This window comes from Corythoichthys intestinalis, chromosome 7, assembly GCF_030265065.1.
Source record: "Corythoichthys intestinalis isolate RoL2023-P3 chromosome 7, ASM3026506v1, whole genome shotgun sequence".
Taxonomy (NCBI): domain Eukaryota; kingdom Metazoa; phylum Chordata; class Actinopteri; order Syngnathiformes; family Syngnathidae; genus Corythoichthys; species Corythoichthys intestinalis.
Genome location: NC_080401.1, coordinates 20569236 through 20588462, shown reverse-complemented (window position 1 = coordinate 20588462; position 19227 = coordinate 20569236). Strand labels below are relative to the sequence as shown.

At 39.1% G+C, this 19227-nt stretch overlaps 1 protein-coding gene and 1 long non-coding RNA gene across 9 annotated transcripts in view; one reads left to right on the top strand and one right to left on the bottom strand.

Annotated features, from left to right (window-relative positions):
- Positions 1-19227, top strand: part of LOC130918897 (uncharacterized) — a 35643-nt gene that overhangs the window by 2404 nt on the left and 14012 nt on the right. The gene's annotated exons all lie outside the window — the stretch shown is intronic.
- LOC130918892 (lisH domain-containing protein ARMC9) overlaps positions 13696-19227 on the bottom strand; it is a 48269-nt gene continuing 42737 nt past the window's right edge. For 5 of the 8 annotated variants that reach the window (XM_057841112.1, XM_057841113.1, XM_057841111.1 and 2 more), the window contains one exon: positions 13698-17608. In XM_057841112.1, coding sequence (XP_057697095.1) covers positions 17561-17608 — 48 coding nt within the window. In that variant the 3' untranslated portion in view covers positions 13698-17560. Of the gene's footprint in view, positions 17609-19227 lie in introns of all 8 variants that reach the window. The other 3 variants (XM_057841115.1, XM_057841114.1, XM_057841118.1) reach the window with 2 other exon arrangements.

Genomic DNA, 19227 nt, shown 5'->3' with positions numbered 1-19227 from the left:
TTGTGTTGTTCTGAAACCATTCTTAATTTGATTTTGTTCTGTGTTTTGGATCAGTGTCTTGTTGCAGCATCCATCCTCTTTTTAGCTTCAACTGTCTGAAAGACTGCCTCAGGTTTCCTGCAAAACATCCTGCTGAACTTTTGAATTCAGTATTCCATTAATATTTGTTTGTTGTCCAGGCCCTGAGGTAGCGAAACAGCCCCAAATCATGATGCTCCCTCCACCATGCTTCACGGTGGGGATGAGGTGTTGATGCTGGTGAACTGTTCCATTTTTCCTCCACACATGACGTTGTGTGTTACTCCCAAACAATTCAACCTTGGTTTCATCAGTCCACAAAATATTTAGCAAAAACTTTTGTGGAGTGTCCAAGCGCCTTTTTGCAAACATTAAACTAGCAACAATGATTTTTTTTTTTTTAGACAGCAGTAGCTTACTCCGTGGAGTTTGGCCATAGTTTTGCCTATAGTTGATGTGTGCACAGAGACTGTGCCAGTGATTTCTGTAAGTCTTTAGCAGACACTCTAGGGTTCTTTTTACCTGTCTGAGTATTCTGCGCTGAACTCTTGGCGTCATCTTTGGTGAACTGCCACTCCATGGGAAGGATGCAACAGTGCCAAACTCTCTCCATTTGTAGACAACTTCTCTGACTGTCGATTAATGAACATCCAGACTTTTATAGATGGTTTTGTATCCTTTACCAGCTTGATACAAATCAACAATCCTTGATTGCAGGTCTTCCGACAGCCGTTTTGACCGTGTCATGATGCACATTAGACAATCCTTCTCATCAAGACAATTCTAGCAAGTTGTGTGTATTATAGTGGGCGGGGCAGCTTTAAACCACTTATCAGTGATTGGGCACACACCTGACTTAAATTGTTTGGTAAAAATTGGTTTCAATTGCTTTTTAAGTCTCCTTAGGGTGAGGGTTTCCCCCTTGTGTCATTGTTTGCATATTATCCTCAATAAAATACGAAAGCCTATAAATGTTTGGGTGGTTTTAGTTAAAGCAGACACTGTCTTTTCATCTTTGAGAAAAGAAATGTGAGAAATTCCAAAAGGTTGAGATCGTTTTTCATACAACTGTACCTTCAGTTTTATCTACAGTATGTCCACATATCTATTTTTTTTGACTGAATATGGACTGTTCTAAGCATACTCTGACATTGTTGCACATAAAATAATTAATAAATGTCACAAAAAGTTGTAGTTGGAGGTACTATTTGGTATGGAATTTTACTTGTACAATAACTTGCTAGTCCTACTGCAAATGATGCTCCACGATGATTGTTGCCTTAACAATTATGATTCAATATGAAGTGGCCATACTAGTAGTGCTATGACATCAGCAAGAGGTCCTGTTGTTAATGAGCAGTGACTGTGCAAACTCTGTTTTTTTTGTTTGCTTTTGTTGTTAAATCAAACTATAGGCCTTTTTGTCACTGTTTTACTAAGGCTTACTCTATGCAGTATACCACCTCACTTAATGTTGTGTTGGTGTGTGGCTAACAGACATTAAGCAAAGTAAACCATTAATTAAACATAGCAACACAGAATTACTCAACCCATAGCACACATTACATGGTAGACATCTTAGCACACACCTCCTACTAATCATACAGCGTTCCCCAAACTCTGAGTTCCAACATTTTTCACTATCTTAAAACCCACATAACCCACAACAACGCTGAAGCGAACAAAGGCTTTCCAATTATTGTATAGGCTAAACACCATTTTAGCCTGCTAGATCAATCCTAAAGTTAAATAGTATCTACATTGTAGTGCTATAACTTTTTAATTAACAAATTGATTACTACTGGTGCAGCAACACATGTTGACAAACAGCAGTACTCAAAGGCACATATTGTTTATTCTCTGCCTTTGTGCCATGTGCTAAAGTGGCCCAATCCAGTTCACTATTCAGTGTTTGCGGTGTCACAAAAACGGCTTAATTATTTCAATTGTCATGTCATTACTACATTATATATTTAAGAAGGACAATATTTTTCAGTGCTATTTTTTTTATTCATTCACAGTCACAGCAAAGCAATTTTTAGGGATGAGCTGGAATGGATTCATGGTATTTACATTTAATGGGAAATTTTGATTTGTGATACAACTTTTGACTATAGAATAAAATAAAGTCCTCTCTCAAGGTAAGGCTGTGTAATATACAGTATTCACAAACCAATCTTCGAATATACTGTATGTCAAGTGGTCTTGAAAAAAATATATTAAAGGAAATGTAAGGGATTAATGTTGATCCTGAGAAATGTACCTCATGGAGTCAAACCAAGTCAAACGCACCCAATAATGCATAACCTTTGCTTTGTGCGCTGCGGCACAGTTGTACTGGAATAAAAAAAGCCATTGGATGGCTTAATCGGAATCCTTAATCGGAAAGTCATAATGTCTTTCTAGGATGAGTATAACTCACCATCTCAAACAACAATAACAGCCATGGATTGATTTTGTCACTCCTCAAAAGCTGAACCCGTATATAGGGACTACTGCCTATTTTCCACTTGCACACAGCATGTCACCTAATATAAAAATACAGAGCAACAGCAATGACAAGGACATTGCTGGGACCGACTCTGCTTTTCCGCCACTTTGTCAACTTGGGAAACGACAACAATTCTGTTCTACTTCAAAACAGGAATTTTCTCAATCCGATCACAGCTGTGATTCAAACAGCCTCTTCCTCTCTTCTCCATTTCCTGCATCCAACAAGTTATCCTTCTCAGTGCCATGTGCATCCTGTTGCCTGCCGACGTGGCTTTTTCCCATTCGCAATTTCCCCCCTTTACTGCAGCTGCAGAGCAGCACAAAAACATTGTTTGTCACAGACGGCCTACAGTCACATTTGTTCAAACTCTAGTCCCCTCATCAAGAGGTTACATGGCAGCACGCATACAGTGCAGCTCTTCTCACCTCCATGAGGCATTTTAGCACTTCCCAGCTCTTTGTTTGCTTTTATAGCCCCTACACATCAGCCTGGTTTGGGACAGGTGCAGGAAGTTATTTGTAGTTAAAAAGACGGGGAGGAAACAAGGCCAGTCTGTCAACCTACCCATGAAACCTAAGGTTTACAGGAACTACGTAATTGCAGAGATGCTACCCATAAGCGGAGTTTAGGGGGTGGGGGTGGGGGGGCAGGCCGAAAAGTGTCATTGCATGTAATTGACTTTCCTATATACAGTGTGTGTGTATATATATATATATATATATATATATATATATATATATATATATATATATATATATATATATATATGTGTGTGTGTGTATATGTATATAAAGATTGTAAAGCATTAAAGCAGACAACGAAAGTGAATGAAATGAACAAAAAACAGATATGTTTATAGTGGGTCAAATTTTTTTTTTGGACAGATCATGTGACTAGCACCTTAGATGGTCATTTACTTTGCATATAATTTACAACAACAACAACAAAATAGGACAGGGCAATTTTATTTTTCAAATGTTTTTTTTTCTTTTTTTGAAAATATTTTTTTGATAGAAGCAACTTTTTGGGGGATTCGATTCTTTAGACACAAATGTCCTACCCATTATATGGCCCAAACACAAAAGGATTGCTAAAATCAAACTTTTTAAATTAAAAATTAAGTGTTCAAATGCAAACATTTGAGTCTCAAATATTTTTCCGCATTCAAAAACTTTTTTTCTATGATTGAAATTTTTCTTTTTTTGATTGGAGTGATTTGTCGTTTGAAAATATATATTTTTGTTTGGAGCAACTTATTTTTTTTGATTGAATAATAAAGACACAAATTTCCTAGCCAAAATGTGGCCCAAATGCAAAAAAAAAACATTACTTCAATCAAGTTGCTTCATTCAAAAAAAATATATATATATAAAAAAAAAAATCGACTTCAATCGAAAAAAAAAAAGAAGAAAAAGAAAAATAGCTTTCAAATGCATTTTTTTGAGTTTCAAATTTATTTTTGCATTCAAACACATTTTTTTTTTTGGATCGAATAATGACGACACAAATCTACCTCCATATGGCTCCGCCCAGCGGATACAATTTTTGACTGGGGTAACTACATTGGCAGGACACCGGCAGGCGTACCATGTTCAATGGACGTCGATCTTGGCGAATATAGCTGTCCTAAGCAGCTTGATTTTGAATCCCTCTCAAGAATGATGGGAAACAAAAAACGCTCATTTTCAACTTATTATTACTGTATAAATACTGTATAAATATTCTTGTAAGTTAATTTTATTGCTGACACTGTGTTTTAGGGTCATCAACCCCCCCCCCCGGCCCAAAAGTCAAACTCCACCTATGATGCTACCTCTCTATTATCAGCCAAAAAGTATTTCGCAACATTGTCGTTGACTTAATTCTATACAGGAGTTTCATCTGGTGAACCTGTCATAAGCTTGCGATTGGCTGCAACCAGCTCCAATATAGGCATGGTCTCCCTGTGCTTACACGGGTTTTCATCAGATACTTTGTTTTGCCTGAAGCACGCAGGTTAGTTTAATTGGAAACTCAAAATGGTCCATAGGTATACAGTACTGTATGTACGGTTGTTTGTCTATAGCAGACATGTTCAAAGTCCAGCCCGGGGGCCAAATGCGGCCCGTGATCAAATTTCATCCGGCCCCCAGCCTCTGTCATAAAATCAATAACGTCTGGCATGCATACAGACTTAATAAATTGGTCAGCAGTACTGCTACCAGCATATGAAGTAGTTTACACCTTAAATGCTGCTCCTCCTTTACCCACTAAAAGGCAGCAGCACTCTAAGCAACATTACCCCGTGGGACCCTTTATTCCCAATTTTCTAAAATGGCGACAATCAACAACAAAAAAAAGAAAGTTGACTGCGACGGCCGACCCGTCAAGGATAGGTGGAAATTGGACTATTTCTTCACTAAAATATGCAACAACTGTGTCTGCCTCATTTACAAGGAGACAGTCGCTGTTTTTAAAGAGTTCAACGTGAGGCGATATTACCAAACAAGACACGCTGACGTGTACAACAAGATTACAAGCAACTTGAAGCTAGTTTAATTTTACAGCAGCAGTATTTCGCAAGAGCCCGAAAGTCGAAGCCGTCGTTACGAGATTGTTGAAATTATTAATTGAAAATAATAATAAAGCAAATGTGACACACAGAATGGCTCGCTAAAATTTACTTAAATATACCGTTCTACGTAAAGGACGTAAGCTAAGGTCGGCCCCCCAAATTTTTACCACACTAAATCTGGCCCCCTTTGCAAAAAGTTTGGACACCCCTGGTCTATAGCTTAGTTGCTCTGTGATTGACCTGCAGCCAGTCCAGAGTGGACACTGGTTGAGCAGTATAAAACCGAATGGATGGACGAGTCGAAATATGGCAGAGTGACTCAAAACAGAAAGAAAATTCATTCTGAGAGCCATGTATAGATAAACTAATCAAGGCCCCAAAGCAACTTTCACCTGTGTGTTAAACAGAGGTTAACGATTGTTAATAAATTATATTCAACAAGAAAAAATAACAAATGCTACAGTGGCAGATTTTTCCTCGAAGCTGATTTTATCCATGGCATTGATATTTCCAAAACAGCAGAGTAGGTGACTTAGGCTAGGTTCATACTGCAGGTCTTAATGCACTATTCCGATTTTTTGTCATATCTGTTTTCTTGGCGTGCCCATTCAGACTGCCTTTGTCCACAGAGCCCATTCAAGTATTACGCATGCACACTAATTTACAGTCCGTCACGCACTGAGCAAACTGACCCACATGCGGAGAAGAATCAAAACAAATAACTACGCACTGTGCACGCAGGACGCACACATGTGTGTGCGCGTCAGTTTTCCCCAACTCGGCCATTAAATCAATACTGAAAAATAGAGCATTTGTCGCACGGTGAAAAACTGAGCATTATCAGGCTTATTCTGTTCTTCACTGTATTTTTTATGATTTTTTTATGTGGTCAAGCCAGCTTCCTGCATATTAAAAACTGAGTTCAAGCTATGCACTAACGCTAATGAATAGCTACATCGCTGCTGTATTGCATGCTACTCACGCTCTTTGCTGACATAATTGCTACGTGAATTCCAATTCGGGAGACTTGACAGTTCAGACTGCCGCCACATTCTGGAAAAATGTGGCCCGAATCGGATTTAAACCACATAAGAAAGTGACCCAGATTGGATTTGAAAGGGTCCACTTCTGTTCAGCTTGTCACGTTCAGACAGTCAAGTTAATGCCTCAAACGAGTTGGAAAAACACGAAAAAATCGGGTTCGTACATTAAGACCAGCAGTATGAACCTAGCCATAGAAGACTTAACAATACATGGTAAATGCACCCCTAAATGTCAAAGATTAAATAGCCTACCGTACTTTGTACAACATCAGTATTAAAAATTATTTAACTGCTTGATTGTTTGATGAAACGGTTTGACCCTTAGAGTAGACAGGTATACAGTGATCCATCGCTACTTCGCACGTCAAACTTCGCACCCTCAGTCCATCGCAGCTTCTTTTTGCAATTAATAAAAACAAAAACAAATAAACAAAGATAAGCTGGCCCGATCCGATCACATAGTCCCACTCTCCCTCCTCCTGCTTTTCTTGGTCAGGCAGTGCACTGGAGTTGCTTATTAAAGTTAATGATGATTGACAGACGTTAAGGTTTGATCTTGCCAGAGATGCTTGGAAGCTGAAACTTCAAAGGGCCGCATGCGTCAATCATCATTTAGCTTGTTAAACAGTTGATGTGCGAACTCATTGCGTGTAAGTGAGCAGCTTGAGCGGATTTAATTGGACTCTCTCAATTAAGCATTTAAAAAAGACAAGCTTTTTTTTTTTTTTTTTTTTACTTTATTCTTGTTTAAAAATAATTCGGTGAGACAGTAACATGTTTAAAACTTATCAAAATTATTACATTTGAAGTGCTTAGAAACCATTTATGAAGAAAAAAAATATATATATATACAGTGCCTTGCAAAAGTATTCGGCCCCCTTGAACCTTGCAACCTTTCGCCACATTTCAGGCTTCAAACATAAAGATATAAAATTTTAATTTTTGTCAAGAATCAACAACAAGTGGGACACAATCGTGAAGTGGAACAAAATATTTTGGATAATTTAAACTTTTTTAACAAATAAAAAACTGAAAAGTGGGGCGTGCAATATTATTCGGCCCCCTTGCGTTAATACTTTGTGGCGCCACCTTTTGCTCCAATTACAGCTGCAAGTCGCTTGGGGTATGTTTCTATCAGTTTTGCACATCGAGAGACTGACATTCTTGCCCATTCTTCCTTGCAAAACAGCTCGAGCTCAGTGAGGTTGGATGGAGAGTGTTTGTGAACAGCGGTCTTCAGCTCTTTCCACAGATTCTCGATTGGATTGGGGTCTGGACTTTGACTTGGCCATTCTAACACCTGGATACGTTTATTTTTGAACCATTCCATTGTAGATTTGGCTTTATGTTTTGGATCATTGTCCTGTTGGAAGATAAATCTCCGTCCCAGTCTCAGGTCTTGTGCAGATACCAACAGGTTTTCTTCCAGAATGTTCCTGTATTTGGCTGCATCCATCTTCCTGTCAATTTTAACCATCTTCCCTGTCCCTGCTGAAGAAAAGCAGGCCCAAACCATGATGCTGCCACCACCATGTTTGACAGTGGGGATGGTGTGTTCAGGGTGATGAGCTGTGTTGCTTTAACACCAAACATATCGTTTTGCATTGTGGCCAAAAAGTTCAATTTTGGTTTCATCTGACCAGAGCACCTTCTTCCACATGTTTGGTGTGTCTCCCAGGTGGCTTGTGGCAAACTTTAAACGAGACTTTTTATGGATATCTTTGAGAAATGGCTTTCTTCTTGCCACTCTTCCATAAAGGCCAGATTTGTGCAGTGTACGACTGATTGTTGTCCTATGGACAGACTCTCCCACCTCAGCTGTAGATCTCTGCAGTTCATCCAGAGTGATCATGGGCCTCTTGGCTGCATCTCTGAACAGTTTTCTCCTTGTTTGAGAAGAAAGTTTGGAAGGACGGCCGGGTCTTGGTAGATTTGCAGTGGTCTGATGCTCCTTCCATTTCAATATGATGGCTTGCACAGTGCTCCTTGAGATGTTTAAAGCTTGGGAAATCTTTTTGTATCCAAATCCGGCTTTAAACTTCTCCACAACAGTATCTCGGACCTGCCTGGTGTGTTCCTTGGTTTTCATAATGCTCTCTGCACTTTAAACAGAACCCTGAGACTATCACAGAGCAGGTGCATTTATACGGAGACTTGATTACACACAGGTGGATTCTATTTATCATCATCGGTCATTTAGGACAACATTGGATCATTCAGAGATCCTCACTGAACTTCTGGAGTGAGTTTGCTGCACTGAAAGTAAAGGGGCCGAATAATATTGCACGCCCCACTTTTCAGTTTTTGATTTGTTAAAAAAGTTTAAATTATCCAATAAATGTTGTTCCACTTCACGGTTGTGTCCCACTTGTTGTTGATTCTTGACAAAAAAATTAAATTTCATATCTTTATGTTTGAAGCCTGAAATGTGGCGAAAGGTTGCAAGATTCAAGGGGGCCGAATACTTTTGCAAGGAACTGTATATACATATATACAGTATATGGCGGAAAACACAGACAAGACTAAAAAAGCAGTTTTTGCTCTTGCGCTCCTCTTTAAAAGAAACTGCTGTATTTTAAGCCAAAACAACTGTTGTGTTTGATAGAACAATATGTCGATATGCTGCCATAGCAGATTCATGGCGCATGAAGCCTTGAGCTATTTTTAATTTGCCAGTTTTACCCTGAAAACCCCTGTTTACAGACGTCGCGCAATCGCTTTTGTTTCAACCCTGCCATTAATCGAAGGTAATTAATTATATTTATTATTCAAAATATGTCATTTTTAACTTGGAATCATTAATTGATGTCTAATATTTTGTTTAAAAAAAAAAACAGACTTAAAAAATTATTAATTCGTATATTTTAAAATTTTAAACAAATTACATCACAATGAAAAAAAATGGTGTCTGTAAAAAAGCCACGGATATTTACCTCATAACTATCGCTTAATTATATATATTTTTGTTTCTGTCACATTTTTTCCGATATGTTAGATGATAAATAATCGATCCGAAAAAAGAAAAATTGGAATTTTTTTTTAAAAAAGGTAAATATATGAAAAATAAAATTTCGACCACTCCTTGATGTCTGTGATTTCTGCATCGTGACCCTTGTTATATTACCATGTTTCACCCATAAAATCCCCCAAAAATCCAGCAGTGGCCATTCACATCTGTGTCTTGACACCCGGTGATACATTCTACATGGAGTTTTTGGATCAAAACCAGGTCAGTACGCGATATCTCGTTAAAGTCATGGCTTCTGTAATTCTGCTCTCGCGTACTCTCACCTCCTGATAGGGTTTTGCTGTTGAGTTTTTTTTTTAAATGCCCTCCTGTTCAAAATTTTTGTTTCCCCAGAAAATTAAGATTTTAAGCTCTCTGATGATGTATCACACGTGCATATCGGACAATTTTGAAAGTTGGCTAAATTGGGGGTCTCAGACCGGAACTTCAAGTCACCTGAGTGTTTTCTGCCATATATATACAAAAACATGTCTTATATGTATCTCGTTCCAATGCCATATCTGGATAAATACATTGAACACACACACAAATGTATTTATATTTTTGGGGTGGGGGGTGCACTACTTTGCGGTTTTTTACTTATCGTTACGGGTTCTGGTCCCCATTAACTGCGAAAAACGAGGGATCACAGTATTTGTGAGAGAGACAAAAGTTGTGAAATATCAAAAAGGTGGATTGACTTATTTGAACACACCTTTGTTTCCTGCCTTCCTCTACTTCTCCGTCAGCTCTTTCTTTTCAACTTTGTTATAGTTTATGTAAGAACAAAGAAGATGTCAATGTGAGCAGTGTGAAGGATATTAGGCTGTTAATATGAAATGGAAATTTCAGACTTTTAGCCCACAGGAAGATTCCCCTGATCTTATTGTTGAGTTAAACCCACCTGAGAGGATTAACTAGGGTCTGTCAGGTGTCTTATGCTCAAAGGCTGACTGCTCACCATAAAGGAATTTACTACTGATAGGAGGGGGAAACATGCTCGAGGGTATTCCTGCCCCCCTCCACACACACCTTTTTCATTCATCAATCAAGTGAGGATGTTCTCTGACAAGGCAGCAGGAAGATGAGAAATGCAATTGTTACAGAAGTACAGAATACATAAAGCAGGACGTAATAAAAGAAAAGTGCGCTATCTGGTACGAAACTTTTGTAAGAAAGGTGTTAACTATTGACGACCAGTTTTTTGGGGGTGTGCGCACTGCTTTTGTAAAGTGATTGAGGTGGGCATTTTCATAATGTTAAATATTTGCCTTGCTGAATGAGTCTTGGGAAACACTAGTATTAGTGTTAGTGAGAAAACAATTTGTGATGATTGATGAAATTGTCTTGACGTTACACCACCCATGTGGTTTGAGCGTAACTCGAGACAGAAATGCAAATAAGTCTCCATCTTGTGTGCAGAAGGCCTCGTTGGTAGGTTGCTGCAGTCACCATCTGTGACACTGATTCTTCTTCCTGTTCATGAGTCAACAGAGCAATATAACTGGAGAGTCCCACAAAAGCCGCTTTAGTGTACACACTTGCATTCATGTAAAAGGTTAATGGTTAGTTTGGCAAAGGCATTCCTCAGAGAATACTGCGTGTAAAAAGTGATCTATAAATAACATTTTCTTGTACTCTTTGACTGGCCTATGATGAGCACAATACTATGTCCACTGCCCATTGTCCTACTGACCTTTTCTTTATTTAGCAAACTCACCAAAACCACTAAATGTCATGAAAGTTTTAATACCAGTTGTGACACAGCATTTTTGGCAGAAGTGGCAGGGTCACTTCGATTCCGTATCTTCAAGGACTGGTTGACAGGAAATGGGAGGTTTAGAGAGACCGAATGCTCTTCTTGGCTGGCGTCACCCATTATCAGCAGTGCACATGGTCACTTACTGATAAAAACAACTGAGTGGGATGCAATTGATCTTAACACATAGGAATCTCCACACTGCTGTTGTATGTCTTGTCGTGACATTAGCTTCAGTGAGGTTCACTGATTAGTTTGTATGTTTGGACTCATGAGCAGATGTTTGCTTTCTCGAAGCATTAGCCTTTTAATGACTTTGATAATGGATCCTTTGTGTCTTTCCAGCGAATAAAACTCAGATCAAAATTTGCTGTAAGAAATGTTACAATGCCCTTCCAGACTAAACGGTCAAGTCCAGTTTACGAGACCAAACTCACTCTCTGTAATCACATGCAACATACTAGCAACCATTAGTCCCAGTCTGTCCAGTAGTTTATACAAAGTCTCCACTGAAAGTGTGTTTGCCTCACTGAGCTACAAAACACTTCGGGCCCAGAGTGTAACGTCACACGAGGTGTTTCCACTGTTGCGAGGGCAGACTTCCTTATTGTTCCATTCACGAATCCGTCCATCCATCTTGGCTTTTTTCATGAGTTATTATGACTATATACGTGTTAATTGTACAGATGTACTAAATTGTTAGAGTCCAGTGTTAGGACACTGTATGAATTTACAACAGATACTGTGACTGGGGATACCCGGAAGCGTTTTGTTATGTCTCGTTTTCAGTCAACATGCAAACAGTCTTTAACAATAGCCCAAATTTTGTAGACTATATGTCTAATTTTCAGTCAACATGCAAACGGTCTTTAACAATAGCCCCAAATTTTGTAGACTACATAAGTTTGACCTCAAACTCCTCTCGCTACACAGCACTTCCTCTACCCTTCTCTCATTGTCACTCCAACAAATCCTTCAGAAAAGTCTGATGTAGTGCATAAAATAACTACTGATTTGTGACTGGATTGTGGTACCGCATTGGAGATTGCAATGGTGTTGCTGTCGGCTGCTTGGTTGTAGGGCGCAACATTTCCAGGAAGCACAATATGTTTAGCGGACACTCTTTCAAGTTTGGCCTTTTTTTCCAGCGATGTACTACTAGCAACAGTGGAAGTTGGTTTAGCTGTAAAAGGATGTAGTTGTTAATACTTAATCTACATAAAATTGAAGTTAGTTATTTATCATTTAAAAAGTTGAAAATGTGACTCCTCTGAGCTAACCAAAATACCTTTTAGAATTCTTATTTCTGGATCATCAAAGGCATATACTAGTATTAAAAAACAACAACAAAAAACCTTAACCTAGATATAAATACATGGTGTCCATAGAGTCTCTTTACCATTTCAAAAATGTATTAAAAATGCAATTGATTAGATATTTTATTCAGAGTTGTTCTATTGTATTCAGCGTTTATTGAAGTTTTTTTTTTTTTTAACTTATACACTATACACTTCTACATGGGCACCATTAGTTGCACGAAGCACATCAAGACGGTACTCGATTTCTTGCCATGTTTGCTGTAGCATAGCCTCATCAATTGTGGCAATGGCATCAGTAATCCTTCGCTTAAGGTCAGTAATGTGCCTTATCTTTGTTTGATACACGATATTTTTAACATAGCCCCATAGACAGAAGTCCAGGGGAGTGATATCTGGTGAACGTGGTGGCCAAGGAATTGGCCCATCCCTTCCAATCCATCGGTCTGAAAATGATTGAGGAACCTACTAACATGCAGCCCCCAATGTGGTGGTGCACCATCTTGCTGAAAAATGATGGTTGGTTGAATGGTTCATTCAATTGTGGTGCCACATATTCAGTTAAAAGGTCAAGGTAAACATTTGCAGAAATTGATGTCCCGATGAAGAAAAATGGACCAATTATTCAATAAAAAACTTTAATAAACACTGAATACAATAGAAGAAATCTGAATAAAATATCTAATCAACTCCATTTTTGATCAATTTTTGAAATGGTAGAGACTTTATGGACACCCTGTATACCAGTAACTCAAACTGAATATATTCCAAAGTGACTAATTCCTCAACAAACCGTTGCGAAATAACATGAGTCTTTTTGTTTTTCTAAGCATGGCAAATGGAAAGAAGGAAAACCCAGCGTATCTGACTAAGAACTTTCCGGTAGATGTTGCCAATTGCCCTCTCTTTATGCAGCCTTATCAGCCTGACATTTTCGTATACTTAAACAAAACTTATGTGACACACATCGGTCTTTACTTTATGCTGTTGTACAGACATAATGTAATGGGAGGAAAGTCTCCTTCATTTTGTGTTAAAGTCAGAACACATCTATTTTTCTCACTCAATCTCTTCATCCATTGTTTTGTTTTGACTAAAAAAAAAAAAAAACAGCGGCTTCCTCTCTGTTGCGATTACAGCTGGACAGTACCAGCATGCTGGAGCTAAGGGTTACTAAGCCACCTGCATGCAAGTGCGTCAGTGTGTCATGTGCGACTTGTTTCCTCACATTGTGCTGCTGCTCGCTGGAAGCATCCTCAGTGGGAATGATTGGAAACGTCATCCATCAGGAGACCAAATGTCAGTTAGGGACACGCTAAAACCAGCAGTATTACCCTTTACAAAAATACTGTAGTTGATTTATAAATATAACCTTGCACTCACATAATCCATGTTGTATTTATATGTTGCAAAACGAATTATTTCTCTGCAGTGAAAAAAAAGTGTTGAAACCTGTGAGTTTTTTACCATCTTTGTGTAGCAAAGTGTCACAGTCCATTGTTCAAAAGTTAGCTCCAGTTAGTCCAGCTTACTCCAACATTCCTAAAAACATGCTTACCTGGATAAATAAAGGTTAAATAAATGAAGGTATGGAAGATTTATTGCCCATGAATGTACCGGCAATTAGGTTAATAGTTGTTGTCATGTGTTCTGTCATTGACTGTGAAAATAAATGAATGGATGGATGGACAGATACCTAAACAGATACAAGTTGGACATCAAATAATTTATTTTGTGTGAAATTAATTCTCACCAAGATATAATGAAAAACTGTTGCATTTCAAATAGAACCACATGACTGGAGTTAGAACAGTGCAGATTTACAACATAAAGAAGGATAGCAAAAACATTCACCAAGTTTTTTGCAGATGCTGTGCCGACATAATAATAGATATTACAACTAGATTGTACAGCTAGAATGTAGAAGTGTGTTGTCCCCATAAGCAATACATGTCACATGTATGAATTAAAGCACTGATTGACACTAAGCATTATGATGAATGCAACAAGCCTCAGTGATCATGACATTCAATACTATCACTAATCTGTAAAAGACTTAAGATTGCTTTAAAAATTGGGACTAGAAATTGTGATGTAAATGCCAACCTACTGTATACAGTGTAGACATGTAGGGATGTCCCGATCGCATATTTTTGCACCCAGGTCACAGTCTGAATCACCTGATTTTAAGAATCTGCCAATACAGAGTACCGATCCGATACAGATTTAAAAAATTTTTTTTTAAAAATTTGAACAAAAGTTACAAATATGTTATCTAATATGTTATCAAATATTTTATCTTTTTGCAATGCCATTGTATTTCTGGATTATTTTGTTACATTTTAGCCCTTAAAAAGTGAATATATATAGAAAACTTTTTTTTTTTTTTAAATATCGTCGTCTCGCCCACCCGGGCGGTATGGTCTCTCCTTTCAAGCTCGGGTCCTCTACCAGAGGCCTGAGAGCTTGAGGGTTCTGCGCAGGATCTTAGCTGTCCCTAGGATTGCGCTCTTCTGAATGGAGACGTCGGACGTTGTTCCTGGTATCTGTTGGAACCATGCACCCAGCTTGGGGGTTACTGCCTCTAGTGTCCCGATTACTACTGGCACCACTCTTGCCTTCACTCCCCACATTTTCTCCAACTCTTCCTTCAACCCTTGATATTTCTTCAGCTTTTCATGTTCTTTTTTCCTGATGTTGCTATCGCTTGGGATTGCTACATCTATTACTACTGCTGTCTTCTGATGTTTATTCACCACCACTATGTCAGGCTGGTTGGCCATCACCAGTTTGTCTGTCTGGATATATATATATATATTTAAACACACACACCGGCCACTTTATTAGTTACACCTGTCCAACTGCTCGTTAACACTTAATTTCTAATCAGCCAATCACATGGCGGCAACTCAGTGCATTTAGGCATGTAGACATGGTTTAAGACAATCTCCTGCAGTTCAAACCGAGCATCAGTATGGGGAAGAAAGGTGATTTGAGTGACTTTGAACGTGGCATGGTTGTTGGTGCCAGAGGGGCTGGTCTGAGTATTTCAGAAACTGCTGATCTACTGGAATTTTCACGTACAACCATCTCTAGGGTTTACAGAGAATGGTCCGAAAAAGAAAAAATATCCAGTGAGCGGCAGTTCTGTGGGCGGAAATGCCTTGTTGATGTCAGAGGTCAGAGGAGAATGGCCAGACTGGTTCGAGCTGATGGAAAGGCAAGAGTGACTCAAATAACCACCCGTTACAACCAAGGTAGGCAGAAGAGCATCTCTGAATGCAGAGTACATCGAACTTTGAGGCAGATGGGCTACAGCAGCAGAAGACCACCTTTCAGCTAAGAACAGAAAACTGAGGCTACAATTTGCACAAGCTCATCGAAATTGGACAATAGAAGATTGGAAAAACGTTGCCTGGTCTGGTGAGTCTCGATTTCTGCTGTGACATTCAGATGGTAGGGTCAGAATTTGGCGTCAACAACATGAAAGCATGGATCCATCCTGCCTTGTATCAACGGTTCAGGCTGGTGGTGGTGGTGTAATGGTGTGGGGAATATTTTCTTGGCACTCTTTGGACCCATTGGCACCAATTGAGCATCGTTGGAACGCCACAGCCTACCTGAGTATTGTTGCTAATAATGTCCATCCCTTTATGACCACAATGTACCCAACTTCTGACGGCAACTTTCAGCAGGATAATGTGCCATGTTATAAAGCGGGAATCATCTCAGACTGGTTTCTTGAACATGACAATGAGTTCACTGTACTCAAATGGCCTCCACAGTCACCAGATCTCAATCCAATAGAGCATCTTTGGGATGTGGTGGAACGGGAGATTCGCACCATGGATGTGCAGCCGACAAATCTGCACCAACTGTGTGATGCCATCATGTCAATATGGACCAAACTCTCTGATGAATGCTTCCAGCACCTTGTTGAATCTATGCCACAAAGAATTGAGGCAGTTCTGAAGGCAAAAGGGGGTCCAACCCGTTACTAGCATGGTGTACCTAATAAAGTGGCAGGTGAGTGTATATTGCCAAGGCTCCACACTTTTTGCATTGGTTGCACTAGTGCACCTAACATTTTTCTTAAGGTACACCAAGCACAAAACGTAGGCGCACCCACATTTTTCATTGTATCACATTTAACACAATACTTTCAATCACTCTCCATAACATTTATTCATTTTCTGACCCACTTATCCTCACAAGGAGGCGCAGGGGTGCTGGAGCCTATCACAGCTAACTCCAGGCAGAAGGTGGGGTACACCTGAACAGGTTGCGAGCCAGTCGCAGGGAACATATACACAAAACCATTCACGCCCACACTCACACCTACAGACAATTTTGAGTGTTCAATCAGCATACCATGCAAGTTTTTTTGGGATGTGGCAGGAACCCGGAGAAAACCCACCCAGAAAATCCCAGGACTGTGGTGTGGATGTGCTAACCACTTTCTCACCGTGCTACCTTCACAATGTTAATTATTAAAAAAAAAAAAAAAAAAAGAATAACGTAGAAAAACGCTTGTCTTCATTAAATGCTTCATTGAGTGAGTCCACTCAAATTCACTCACACTTTGACACTCACGCTACCGCGAGAACAGCCTTTCTACAACGAAGATTGACTAAACGATTTACACATTTGTGTCTTTCATTGTAGAGCTACAAAGCCTTCTTTCACTTGATCAAAGTAACAAACTTGTCAATCATCGTTAATTTGAAGTACCAAAGGCCAGCTGCACTGGTGACAAAAAAAGCAGCAGGAGAGATGGTCAGAGGCTGTACGAGCATGAAGCAGAAAAACATAAATATATTTTTCTAATTAACAACCCCATCCCTTTCATCCGATTCCGATCCACTGAAAAATGGCGTGATCGACCTGATCACGTGATTGGACAGGGACATCCCTATAGACATGCTTTTTTTAAACAGACAAAATGCCCATGTTGAAACGTACCTAAATGCACAAACACAAATATCCATCAAAAATGGATATACCCTTTACAAGTAAACATTGTGCTAATCTCATTGTCAGTTCATGGTGTCAGGATGTTTCACATATTCAGGTGTGCAATGTGACCTTGTTGAGAGAGAAATAGAGACAGAACTGCGAATTGAGGACCAGACGAGGCAGCAAAGAGCACCGGGTTGGACGGCTGGGGGATGTGATTATTGTCTGACCTCATATTGGGTTGCAAAAGTCTGAGTTGAAGCAGAGAAAAATGCAGGACCACAATCCTTTTCATTGTTCATGCCCCTCCGCCTCCTGTTGCTGATTCTCGACCCCCTCTCTGTTAGCCTGACCCTGATCAAAACCTGGAAGGATGATGTTACAGGAAGGTTGATGTGCCGGGGGAGATAGATCTACTCTGTGGTGACAGCTTCCTCTTCACCTCTGTGTTGACTGGCAGTCTAGAGAAGGACATAGGGTTGGGGGTTAAAGTTTTAGGGTAAAAGGTAAATTGACTGATATTAAGTGAAACGATGACCGTGACCTGTTGAAGTAGTTTAATTGGTTCAGGAAGGTGCCGGTCCTAAACTCTTGGAACAGTTTATAATTAAAATGTGGAAACTCTGATCTGATTCCGAACTGTACAATCTAATAGGCGTTTGATGTTCCCCTCTATGGTTACATGTTCAAACACAGAACCCAATTACTTTGTTTAAATGTCTGGTCAACATTCCAGGAATTTGCTACTATGTTATTTTCAACACCATGTGGGCATAATGTCATGGTATTTCCATCCCCTACTACATAGTACTTGCAAAGTGGGTGGCATTGGCCTGGCATGTCTATTGTGTAGCAAATGTGGGCCTGAAGGGGGATATGCCCCAGCATGTGGCTGCTGTTCCATGTCTTTCAGCTCAGGAAACAAGCAAGTAGGGAATAATAGGGATAATAACACCGGACAGACAGCTGAAACTGCATCAAGTGTAAACTAATAGGACTAATAGCAGGGAAGTTACAGATAAAAGCAATGGAAGCTCACAATAAATGTCTACTTACTCTGTTTGTTGTGCCATGTGTGTTCGCCTATTTGCCTCAAAGGTTCAATTAAGTGACTTCTGTATGACTTCACTGATGTATGACAAATACCAGACCTCAAAAACAAACTTATAGGATTTACAGATAGGGTTTGGGGCCAGAGATACAAGCTCATCAAATGCACTGAAGACGCTTAAGTACAAAATTGATATGATCATCCATTTAAGAACACCAGAGTTGTAGACCCTGTAGACAAGATTCATATTTAAAAAAAACGACTTGGTTTTAACTTAAAAATGCAGCTGTATTGTATGATCTAAATATATCACAAGTAGATTTGATCTCCATTCAATCTGTAAATCAAGATGAAAATGATATTTGGATGTCTAATCACACCAGGGATAAAAGTATACCTCTATACTACAAAGTAAATGCCTTTTTTATGTGTGCACAGAGGTAAATAATGATCATTATCAAATAGCTTTGTTGTTTACTCACCAGCCATAAAATTTACCATTTTATAATTGGAATCACATAGAATTATTTAATAATTTAATGTAAAGTGAGTGGCCAAGAAAACCTGTTGGGATGATCTTAAGGATTTAGGGCTTTAAAAATACATTGACCTCAAATTTACATACAGTCATACTCTGTATAAAAAGACATCTAGTCTTCTTTTTCCTCACTTTTACTGTTCTTTTTCAATTAGGATTCCCAAAATTACCTGTGCTGTATTTCTGTTCGCTAAATGGCAGACTAATGAGACAAAGTTCTATTAATGAATTAACAACTTGGGTAAACTAGATAATGTATCTTAATTTTCACACTATAAGGCGCACCTGACTATAAGCCGTCACCCAACACATTTGACACGAAAACTGCATTTGTTCATAGATAAGCCGCACTCGACTATAAACCACAGCTGTCCTCACTGTATTATGGAATATTTACTAGTACACCAAAAGATAGTAACCGGTAACATTATTTGACTGCAGCATCATAGAATGTCATAAGACCAAAAGAACCACCATGAAGATTTGAACCA